A 12845-nucleotide genomic window follows, 5' to 3' on the forward strand; every position below is an offset into this window, starting at 1 on the left:
TTGTGTGTATTTAAATAAAGTACTTCTTACTCATAGGAAATGTATTTCAATTATAAACAGTATACCTTTAAATTGTTTGATAGATAATACAGTTACTATTTATTTGCTCTCTGCTTGTATAAGAAAACTATAACTTACAATAGTTAATCCGTGATCTGATGATTAACCGAGTGGCTGCTTTGAAGGCAGTTGAAACGTAAAAGCTGTGTGTCTACCTTGGTCGACAGTTGAAACGCAAGAGAAGGAAATTCTCTGTGCAATCTTTCGCAGAGTCAAATTTTGGACCACGCGATGCTGCAGCGAGGGACAAGACGTGGGAGCGCTGTTGCCAGTTTTGATTAAGTCCGAACACTATTAATTAATAAATTCCTCTATCTATCATTGTGTAAGCAAAATTTTGTCTCCCACCAATAAAAAACCATTCAATAAATACTAAATTTTTTATTAAAGCTTTATTTTAACAAGAGTATTTGCTTTACCGAAGCTATAATAAGCCAAAAATGGACAAACTTCCATTAACCAAAGAGCCAAATGTTCTAACCAATTGAAAATTAATCTAAAAATACTATATTTCAACAAAAGATTTACAGCAAATCCTAAAAACCAAAATCTAAATCTCATGATGAGATTCAAGTCAAACATCTTCTTGTCTTCTACAAGCTTCTGGTTATTGTTATTGTTGTTGTTATCTACAGGTTTAAGTAAATCGTAGAGATAGTTCATCATTACTTTATATCTAAGTGCTGGATTCATGGTCCAAAGACCGTGTACCAAATGTCTACTCATTTTCAAATAGGTGCGATCTTTTTTGTCAACTTGAGGAAAAAATGACCTATCTATTAAAAGGTTGCAAATTTCTTTGGTTTCTTCAACTGATTCACGGCAAATATTGAATCTGAAAAGAAGAATATTATTTACCAGAAATTAAAAGAAAATTCAGTATGTACCTTTCTTCAATACCCATTAAATATCCCACTACTCTCCAGACATGAATAAAAGCTTTCCATTCTTCTTCGCTGACGTTGTGCAACCCAACCATTCCTGGCCTTGCTAGTTGAAATCCCATAAACCCAAACTGTGTAAACGCCATATCTGCTTGGGATATTCTACATAGACCAGCTGCGTAGCCTTTTTTACTTGCGGCGGTGTGTTTTTTGTTGACTTCCTGTATAGATCTCCATAACCTAAAAAAATAATAAAAATGTGGGTTTCAACATTTCGACATGAAAAAAATGGGTAAAAGTACAGGGAAATAAGATTTTTCTCGTGATACTTGGAATTCAAAAAGATTGTCGGTATTTCTCTCTTGTTTTTACGAATAGTTCCAACAGATGTTAACCGATGCCGATGTTCACTAAGCAAATGTTCCATTAGCGGTATGCTGGTAAACCAGTTGTCGAATGTAATGTTGCTGTTCGTACCACGTATTGGATTTACAAGCCTGTTTACTACATCAAACGGTCAATTAATGAATTGAGAAATTCCTTCAGGCTATGTGCCAACATTTTTCTTCTTCTTGATGTGCCTATCCGTTACGAATGTTGGCGATCATCATGACAATCTTCATCTTATCTGCAGCAGCGCGGAAAAGCTGCACAGATGTTGTACCGAACCAGATTCTCATGTTCTTTAACCAAGATGTTCTTCTTCTTCCTGGACCTCGTTTTCTAAATATTTTTTCTTGCAGGATGGCTTTAAGGAGAGCATATCTAGATTCATTTTGCATAATATGTTCGAAGAACTGTAACTTTCTAGATTTGATGGTGGTCAGTACCTCTCGGTTCTTATTCATTCTTCTGAGGACCTCCTCATTGGTGACTCGGTCAGTCCACGGGATCTTAAGCATTCTCCGATATAGCCACATGTCAAATGCTTCCAGTTTTCCGCAGATATCTTCGTTTAAGGTCCACGATTCAACACCCCAAAAAAGGACAGAGAAGACGTAGCATCGCAGCATTCTTACTTTTGTATCAAGAGAGAGGTTGTGACTCTTGAAGACGACCTCCATCCGATTGAAGGTGGATCTAGCTTTTGCGATGCGTGCTCTAATCTCCTGGTTGTTGGTCCATTCTTCATTTATTATGGTGCCGAAGTAGTTGTAGTGCGTCACTCTTTCTACAGGTGATTGGTTGACGTAGAGTTGACCTTCTGTTATCATTTTCTTGCTAATTATCATAAGCTTTGTCTTCTTAACGTTTATATTGAGTCCATATTGTTTACTGTAATACGTGATTTTGTTCATAAGAACTTGTAGGTCTTCTAAGTTGTCCGCAAATACTATGGTGTCATCTGCATATCTGATGTTGTTAAGCCGGTAACCATTTAGTAGAATACCTTTTTCAGTTTCGTGCAAAGCTATAAATACTCTTTCAGAGTACATATTGAAGATTAGAGGAGACAAAATACAGCCTTGCCTCACTCCACGCATGATTTTCACATAGTCAGTGTGGTCACCTTCAACTCTGAGATTTGCTGTCTGATTCCAGTAAAGATTTCTAATTATTTCCAGATCTTGGTTGTTAATTCCTGTTTCTTTTATTATTTGCATCATCTTGGCGTGCTGTACTCGATCAAACGCTTTCTCGTAATCAACCAGACATGCGTATACGTCGCAGTTGACGTCTCTGCATCTCTGGAATAAGACTTGTACTGAGAACAAAGCATCTCTAGTACCAACAGCATTTGTGAACTCGAACTGGAGGGGGGAAATTTGACTTTCACACAGTGTAATGTAAACATAACAAGGGAATAAAGAAGGAAAAAATAAGGGGTAGTTAGCCTAGAAAAGAGTAATAATTATTTAAGTAATTATTATATATTCCAAATTAATAAAGAATAAATTCGATACAGTTTAACGTATACATTTCATATTAAAAACAAAACAATTGACCCAGTTTAACACAAGCCTGAATGTTTAAAAAATTAAGACACTTTAGGCCTTGTTGGAAAATAATACAAAGTACGGATTGTTAAACAAGTGATAATAATTGAGCTGACTAAGAAGTTTTACGTGGCGTGATCCAGTTTAACACATGGAATAGATGGCATAATCAGCGAAAACGTAGAAACAAATCTCCACTTCGGACGTGACAAAAGAATCTAAGGTACGAGTTGGCAATAGATAAAAACAAACAGAAGTGGGTCAAACGGGTAGTAAGGTTCAGGCGACCAAGCCAGGCGGAGTAGCGTTCTGGCAACCGGAGCCAGAGGGTATCCGGCCGCATCCGGTGCCAGTGGTACTTCGGCAGTCAGCGCGGCAAGCGTTAGCTCAAATATCGTGATATTCGTGTGCGACGAAAGGTAGAGATTCGAAAATATGAATTTTTCGTCTCGCTCAGTACCGCCATAACCTACAGTGAATTCCAGCGTTCATCCAGAGTTCCAGTTAGGACTACAAGGCGTATTCATTAGCTAGGGCCTAAGTACGCTAAGGTAACAACAATGTTTACTAACCATTTTTGGAACAATTAATAGTAGGTTGTCCGCCTTTTAAATTCCCTTAGTAAAATTTCTTCTCGTCTCCCTTCGCAAACAATAATAACCACTAATAGCTCATTGTACGTTTGTGTAGTAGATGTAAAATTACGATTTGTTAATTATACAGTAAGTTGAAAGTGGCTTGTTTTATTTTACCGTTAGATAGAGACAAGAAGGGAACACATTTTTGCTTTGTACATCCTCCTGGCTTCTAACGCAAGCCCATAGCCTCTGACTCTTTACAGGGCCTGCATCGGAGTACCCTTCAGCCCCTATCCTGTTTGTCTTCCTACCCTCTTGTAAATCCGCGAGGGCGAAATCACGACCTATTCGAACTAGTGGACCAGTATGCCTCAAATTCGCTCGGACAGCTAAATCTCCTTTAAACACAGGGGATATTTCAGTGGTGACAGTGCTAAGCATCCCTTAGCTCTCAATCTTAGATGTATTTACAGTTTCAATCCTAAATTATTACAACAGCTTGTAGATTCTCTTATGAATTATCTTTAGGAACAATTTTAGGAGATGACTCATGAGGCTTATAGTATGGTAATCTTCGCATTTTTTGGCTCCTGGTTTTTTTGGAAGTGCAATAAACTCAGTTTTTAGTCTTTCTGTTGATATTTCTCCAGAATATATGTTGTTGAATATCTTTGCGATTATTGTTATTGATTCGTTTTCCATTAGTTTGAGTAGTTCTGCTTGTATATTATCAGAGTCTGCCGCTTTGCCATCCTTTAACTGTATTATTGCGGCATAAACTTCCTGCTGTAATATTCTTGGTCCATCATTTATCTCTTCTTCTAGCTCAAAGGTGTTATCTCTTTGGTCTTCAAATAGTTTTTCTAGATATTCTTTCCACGTTCTTATTTTACTCTGAAGACTTTGCAGAGGTCATCGCCAACCTTCGCTAAGAAGACGGCACCTAAAGAAGAAAAAGGCACTTTAAAACTAATATAAATTTTTGCAGGGACATTGTTAACCTAATAATGTCAATTTCTGTTCCATAGTTCTCACTCGGTCTAGTAAGGTCTTGTAGATCATTTAGGCTGGTTGCTGGTAACACAGTGTCATCGGCGTAGCGGATATTATTGATGTATTCACCGTTCACTCGGATTCCCATCTCTAGGTTTGTGAGGGCTTCAGTAAAAATTTCCTCAAACTATATATTGAAAGGAGTCGGCGAGAGCACACAACCTTGCCTTACTCCTCGCATGATCTTCACTTGGTCGGTCAGCTGGTTTTCGACCTTGACTTGAGCACGCTGGTTCTAGTATAAATTCATGATGATCTGAATGTCCTTGTCATCCAATCCTACTCTTTGTAGGTCGGCGACCATCTTCTGCTGCTGACAACGGTCAAATGCCTTGGCGTAGTCAAGCAGAAGATTCTTAGGACGATGATTAACTTTCCTGATAAGTTCCAGGCTGACAATTTTCTCTGATTGAAGTTGGTTTTCTAAATCATCCTCACTAGGATGAAAGCTAACCTGCTGACTTTCATTTTCAGATTTGCTTTCTGATACTAACTCTGATCTAGTTAATTCATCCTGTCAATGCTTGAAGAGGGCTTCTTGTTCTTTCTCACAACTACGATATTTCTATATGTCAGAAATTAATAATATCTACCTAATTAATTTTTAATATTACCAGACTACAAAATTAGAAAAAACTAAATAATACTGAACTTCAATTGTGTAGTGGGGTCAAAATCATCCACAAGTCCAAAGAACGCGACACCACCCATTCAAATCTTATTTATATACTGAAATTGATGATGTAATATAAGGTCTGTTATATTATGGGAAGGTACTCGTGGCGATTTTGTCACTATTTGAACAAGCGTGATTTTCACCCCACAACACCGTTGCCAAGTTAAGCAATTTAATTAGCGTCATTTTAAGGTACAAAAATTAAAGTTTTATTGTGCCAAATTCGAAAAATATTGTCTTTCAACGGAATCGTCCACAAAGTTTCAAATTGTGGTCCTTAAAATTGGCCGGCTTTGAAACTCACGTGAGCGATGAAGGGAGAAAGAGTGTTAACTGTATCTCTAGTTCTTGTTCCCTAATCTATAATGAGTAACTAATAACAGATATAATTTCTAGACAATTGAGTCATTGCCATAACAGCTTTAAAAAGGCCACGTGTTCTGGAACATAAAGATTACTGGATTTTCTGGACTGCCGAATAAAAAAAAATGCATGAAATGGTGATAATAAATGAACAATAATTAGCAAAGTTGTTTTTGAAATAAAACAAAAGCAAAAATTGTCCGTTTAAAATCGTTGAAATACACTTACTTTGATCCAGGATTTAGGTCTTCTTTATACCATATTACCATATGAAAAATCGTCGATATGTATCTTATGTAAGCAGTAAAGTCACTACTGGACTTCTGTGTTAATACTAAAATGTTCAGAATTGTAGGTATTGATAAAACTGCTAAAAGTCCATTGAGTTTGGCGAATAACATCGCAAAAATATGCCTAAAGAAAAATTGTTGACCCCTACAAACAAGATTAATTTTAAGAAAATCGAAATTTAAATATTCAATTTTTGTAAACCAAAGTAGCTAAAACATATTATCTTTTCTCTAAAAATCAGAAGTTCAGTACCTTTACTAATGAAAGTGACATTAAATTGTACTATTTTAAATATTATTTACCTTTTGTAAAGAGCCTCATCGTAATAAGTTGGTAGTTCACATTTTTTACAAACGGTTGATACTACATAGGTTTTTTTTCCTTCATTTAATAAGCCATCGACAAATCGCTGGGCACTTGCCGCTGAAAAGGAGTTCGTATTTTAATTTTTGACCAAAACTTGATAGAAAGTGAAGGCTATAATTATTAAGAATTGATTATCAAGACGATTGTACATAAAAATCTATGAACTCTGCAGGACATAAATAACTAAATATAAAAAGAGCGGGAGATTGTCGATAGAAGAGTATGAACATGATGTTCTGTTTTTCGCAGCAAAGTGGCTTGTAGATTGTCATTTATTAATGATATCCATTCCAGAACTCTGAAACCCTGTACCAGCTTGTAAAAGCTAGTGGATTGGTACCATATGTTTTTGGCGTTAATTGGTATTCTCAAAAAAGTGTTTGCTGCCTGCGATCTAGTATCTCGCAGTCATACAAGATATGGTTGGGTGTTACAGGTTTTCTCCAACATAGTCTGTACCTTAATTATCCATGAAACAGCTCTTTGTATGCAGTTGTTCTTGTGCTTGTTTACCATGTGCTTGTCTGGGTATAGTTTTCCAATGAGAGTTATGTTATGTTCGGATGCAAGCTTTTTACGATCGCTCACGGTGCTTTTTAGCACTTTTACGGATGGCTCTGGACCAAAGTATTTTGTAACTAATTCTCTTCTGGTAAGTTCATCAGCTCTTTCATTGCCTTTTTGCCATCATCTTTTCTTCCTTTGCCATCTTTATATAGTTTATTTCACGAAAAATGGTTAAGTGCTTAATGATTGCAATAAAACCCGACCGCAAGTACCCCAGCTTAGTCAACATTAGTTGAGCAGGTAAGTTTTCAGGTAAAATTGAAGCTACTGTGGAGTGTCGTTATCTTGTTTGTATAATAAATTCCTGGTAATATAAAAACGATTAAAAAATCGTATAAAATTATAAAAACGATTAGAATACATTTTATTTCATAAAGTTGTAAACATTTTAACAGTGAGTTTCCCTATCAATGGTTGATCTTTTAATGACACAATAAATTTGTTGATCCTTAAGTATTTCCTGGAATAATTATACAGGTTCCCTCTATTCTGTATAATTTGTAAAAGTATATAAAACCGATGAGAAATTTTTAAATATACATTTTGTTTCATTTAGTTGAAAGTGTTACAAGTGTTACCAGTGTTATACCTATTTATACCTATAAAACAGCATTATGTGGCGTCCGTGGAAAAACATTGATAGTGCTTCTTCCAGTGTTCCAGCAAAGAAAAAGCATTTATCTGCTGACGCTAGAGAAATCGTAAAAACAATATATAGTTCTTTACTTACAAGAAGACTTACTGCTAATACTGCTGCCAGTGAAATATCTGATTTAACGAAAATACCTCTAACCACAGTGAAAAGAATTACATCAAATCCCATTAAGTCAAGAAGGAAGCGTAAGGATGCCGGTTCTACCAAATGTATTGACGAAAGTGATAAGGACTTAATAAGACGAAAAATTTACACAATTTACGAAGAGCAACGGATACCTACATTAGATGCTTTAAAACAACGGCTTACTAATGATTATACACAAATAAACTGTAGCCGCATTAGTTTTTGGAGGATTTTGTCTAAAATGGGATTCAGATATCGTACAATTGACAAAAGGCAAGTGCTTATGGAGTCCCATCGTTTACAAAAGTGGCGTACTGAATATATAACTTCCATAAGAAAGTACGGTACAGAAGATCGACCAATAATTTATCTGGACGAGACATGGTTTGACACTCATGAAACACCATCCAAAAGATGGTCCGATTCTTCCAACAGGTGTCAAACAAAAGCTCCATCAAACAAAGAGAAAAGAATAACAATTTTACATGCAGGATCAGAAAATGGTTGGGTCCCAAATGCCTTATGGCTTTCTGCAAAGAACATTAAAGACTCCTGCGTGGACTACCATGAGGATACAACGGCAGAGCTTTTTTAGCAATGGTTTAAGAATTTTCTTATACCTAACCTTCCTCAAAATAGTGTGATAGTAATGGACAATGCAAGTTACCACAGTCGTCAATTACATAAGTCTCCAAATACAAATACCACGAAAATTTAAATTCAAAACTACCTGTTAGAAAACGATATATATTTTGAAGAAAGTTATTTAAAAAATGAACTGTTAGAAGTGTTAAAATCATTTTCTATTAAAAAAGTATATGTTTGTGACGCATTGGCCGAGGACATGGGGCATACAGTGTTACGGCTTCCGCCCTACTATTGTTTATTTAATCCCATAGAGCATATGTGGCACCAACTAAAGTCAAATGTTAGGTCACAAAATGTTTCTCCGACTTTAAGTGGTAGTGTAGTCGAATTAATAAGGAAATGTGTTGATGATATCTCCCCAGAAAGTTGTAAAAATTCAGTACGCCATGTAATGAACGTAGAAAATTCACATATTCACACACTTTGAATCACATAATTAAACCAATTGTTATTAACCTTGAAGAGGATAGCGACAGCGAAACAGAATTAGGTATTTAGGAATTCATAAATATATTTTGGTTATTTTGGGTATTTTTTTTTGTAAATATTAACTTGTATATATTTTTCTATATTTTCTTTTTCAATTCATCTATTTTTTGTACATTATGTATTCGTTTGTATGTATATACTGTAAATAGAACTATGTATTATTACTGTACATTTTTAACGATATCCGATTAGGAAGAGCAAAAACTTTTAAACCCGCCAGTTTTTTGCTGACAGTCCTAAGCCTGTAAAAAGTGTGAAGGAAAGTACCTTTCTGAATATATATTCACTTGAACAACCTGAAAATACCATATGAAATAATTTAATAAATTTTTATAATCGTGTATTACACAGCTACCAATGAAATATATTAAATAACAAACTTTCTGAAGTGCGACCCTGTGTACTTCGGTAGTTTATTGAGAGACTCTTGTATACACAATAGGATCAACTCAGGTAACCATTAAGCACTCAACCATTTTTCGTGAAACAAACTATACCTTGCTTATTTTGTGGATAGCACTTTTTTTCTGCAGTTTTAGTCGCCATACCACTGATGCATATGTAATTGTTGGTTCTTCGCCATGTTATAAATGCTGAATAATATGTCTAGTTTTAAACTCCTTAACTGCACTTGGCTATCATTAATGTAGTCTCCGGTCTTTTATTTATTCGTTTCATCTGCTGATTTTAACTAAGCCCTATATTTGCAATCCATTCTGTAACTAGTCAGAGCCTATTGTATTATATCAGTGACTGTTCTATTACTGACTGTATCTGTGCCACATACTTTGAAACTATAAATACTCTCTTCTACACGTCATCATGCAAGGGAAGAAGAGGGAAGGAAAGACTTAGGAAAAAAGAAGAAATCCTAGCTGAGGAATATTAGACATTGGACTAAGCTGAGTGTTGAATAGATATTTCACGTTGCAAAAGATAGAGAAGCGTTTAAAGAAGTGATCGCCAACCTTTGTTCAATAAGAAGAAGAAGTTCCATTACATTTGTCGTGGACAAAGACTACCATGATGAATTGAATATAGGTGAAAAACAGAAAAATATTGTTTAGTAATTATTATAGGAAGATGGGTGTACAGAAGAATTCTGAAAATATCATGGACAGAACACGTCACAAACAAAGAGGTTCTGGGAAGGATGAACAAAGAAATGGAAATTTTAAATTCAATAAAAACAAGAAAATTATAATATCTCGGACATATTACACGTGGAGAGAAATACACCTTGCTCCAACTGATTATGCAGGGAAAGATCCAAGGAAAGAGAAGCATAGGGAGGCGTAGAATGTCATGGCTGCGCAACCTGAGAGAGTGGTACGGATGTACATCAAATGAACTTTTCAGAGCAACCGTCTCTTAAGTCCGAATAGCAATGATGATTGCCAACCTCCGCCGCGGAGATGGCACTTGAAGAAGAAGATAGGAAGATCTCCATTATAGTGTGGCAAGAGGAATGGGACGAGATGAAGAGGATGGCGTAGTGGACAAAGTCGCTGATTCCTAATCTTTCAAGTAGAAGGTGAATGGAATGCCATTGTCGGCATTTTAATTACTCCCTGACCAAATGCTCACAGGATATGGTTGTTTTAGGGAATAATTTCACAGATTCGGAAAGGCAGAAAATGGCAAATGCTTGTACTGCGAAATATGGGATACTGTCTCACACAGTCTATTGGTATACGATAGATAGATAGCCGAGAAAAACCTGCTTGAGAAAGAGCGAGGATATAGGTTCCAATCAGTCATGGAACTGCTGCAGGAGATACTTAGGTTGCTAGAACAGAGGAGAGCAGTTCAGAGATATGTGAAGAGAACGCTGGAGAAAAAGGAACAGAAAAAAGGGCGATCGACTGGAGAGAGGTGCCCAGGAGCAAGTAGGAAGAGAGTAAGAGGTGGGAGATAAGACATAAATAGGGAGAGAGAGAAAAGAATTAAGCAGTCTTAGTGAGAATGTGCGAGAATGAGCAAGAATCGTACGTGAACGAAAAATCAGGTGAATGTCGTGCCAATGTTATTTTAGCAGGCAGGTCTCTGTCATTAGTGGCAACGGTGTCCAAACAACCGCTGCTATCTCGGATATCATCGTGGTCGCGCTGGAGGAATCCTACATAACTGAAGCTGTAAACCGGTTTTTTAAAACCAAGATATGTTTCGAATATTTGGTACACCTTGCTCATAAAGGACAAAAAAAGATATGCGGAGCTCTGCCGGAAGTGCTAACTAGCTTTCTGTGGAACAATAATGGAGTAGAGAACAAAAAAAAAAAACAAAACAAAATTTGTTTAATTTAATAATGGAGTAGGAACAAAAAAAACCATTGAACCGGGTTCCTTTGCATCACATACTTACGAAGATTAAGAATAACTACTGAAAACTAGTCAGAATAGATGAAAAATGGATCAGCAACGAATATGTGCAGTGCAGCAGGAGAAAAGTTTATAGCAGACGTTAAAGCCTATCTGAAAACAACAGAAATTTATGTGGGATATAAAAGATCTTTCAGGTCGTAGTGTAAAAAGGCTGGCGAGGCCAAGAAATTCTTTGTCTATAATTGGCAATATACAAGCTAATACACTCTGGGCCAAAATTAACCGGCCACCTTAAAAATGGGTAATTTTTGATGTCTTATATCTCCTAAACCTGTTGTCCAATTTAAGTGATTTTTTTAATATATTATAGCCTTATTCCTTGAAAATATCGTTATAATAATATGGTTGCTAAACAGGTAAATTTTCATTGCATACCGGGTGTACGAATTAAACTGTGTTCTTTTCTTAAAGTTTGCATCACCCTGTGGAATATTCTAGCATTTATAAAATATTGAAATTAAAACCTAACTATAGCCTCATGTTTTCTCAACATTTTTTTTGATTCATTAGCTTATGTAGGATAATACAAAAGTTAGGTAATTTAACAACTAGCCATAATTTTTATTAAAACAGACGATTTAACTCACCAGCAAAATTAACCACACCACCTTTATTATTGTTTTGTTTACATTACCTGTGACAGTTTGTTTCCTAAATTTATGTCATCGAAAGATTTTTAACATAAAGTCGCTGTACGATATTGTTGCAAGTCCGTGTTAATAACAATTCTTGAACAATTTGTAATTAAAATTAACAATTAAAATTGTAATTTTATATCATTGTGAGCGAATATTGTTTAAGTTGAAATTGTAGTGCTTATTTATTGTTAGTGATTCTAAAAATGCCACTTATTCCAACTGATGCTGGTAGTGGCTTTAGTTGATGCTGGTTACAGTCAACGTCATATCGCTGGTATACTCGATGTACCCAGAACTACGGTACAATATGCCATCAGACGATTTCGGGAGACAGGATCGTACAATCGCAGGCCAGGTCAAGGCCGAAAACGATGCACTTCAGTTCGAGATGACCACTTCCTTGTCACTAAAGTATTGAGAAATCGCTCTTGCATCGCTCCTGAAGCTCGTAGGTCTCTTCTTGAGGTGAAAAACGTTAGTGCGAGTAGACAAACGATTAGAAGAAGACTGTCAGAAATAAATTTGAGGGCTTTTCGTCCAGCTCGCGCACCACCACTGCTCCCACAACACCGTAGAGCTAGACTTCATTTTGCGCGAGAATATGCTAACTGGACTATGGCGGAATGGAAGAATATACTGTTCTCAGATGAGAGCAGAATAGCCCTAAAAGGTTCAAATGGACGCCAACGTGTCTATAGGCATCAAAATGAAAGGTTTGCTGTATGCGCTATAACCGAAACAGTGGCTTACCGAGAAGGGTCAATAATGATTTGGGGAGGTATTTCTTACGAAGCGCGTACTGATCTTGTTGTGTTCGGTAGAGGCAGTGTGAATGCCCAAGTATACGTGCAAGAAGTTCTCCAAGACCATGTCATGCCTTGTGCACTATTCATTGGTGATAACTTCAGACTAATGCATGACAATGCACGTTGCCATACAGCAAGATCTACCCGTGAGTACCTTAATGAGGTCGGGATTCAAGTTCTACCATGGCCAGCACACAGTCCCGATCTTAACAAGCATATCTGGGACAACCTCAAAAGACGGGTAAGAGCATGAGTACCAGCCCCTGCATCCTTTGAAAAGCTGAAGACAGCTACGGTAGAGGAGTGGCACAATATCCTCCAATC

At 36.5% G+C, this 12845-nt stretch overlaps 1 protein-coding gene across 2 annotated transcripts in view; it reads right to left on the reverse strand.

The window, feature by feature from the left end:
* Positions 1-421: 421 nt before the first annotated feature.
* Positions 422-12845, reverse strand: part of LOC140449946 (uncharacterized) — a 30098-nt gene continuing 17674 nt past the window's right edge. For both annotated transcript variants that reach the window (XM_072543362.1, XM_072543363.1), the window contains exons 4-7: positions 6145-6265; positions 5780-5986; positions 948-1184; positions 422-895 (exon numbers count right to left, since the gene is read on the reverse strand). In XM_072543362.1, the coding sequence (XP_072399463.1) occupies positions 445-895; positions 948-1184; positions 5780-5986; positions 6145-6265 (1016 nt within the window). In that variant the 3' untranslated portion in view covers positions 422-444. The remainder of the gene's footprint in view (positions 896-947; positions 1185-5779; positions 5987-6144; positions 6266-12845) is intronic.

This window comes from Diabrotica undecimpunctata, chromosome 9, assembly GCF_040954645.1.
Source record: "Diabrotica undecimpunctata isolate CICGRU chromosome 9, icDiaUnde3, whole genome shotgun sequence".
NCBI lineage: Eukaryota > Metazoa > Arthropoda > Insecta > Coleoptera > Chrysomelidae > Diabrotica > Diabrotica undecimpunctata.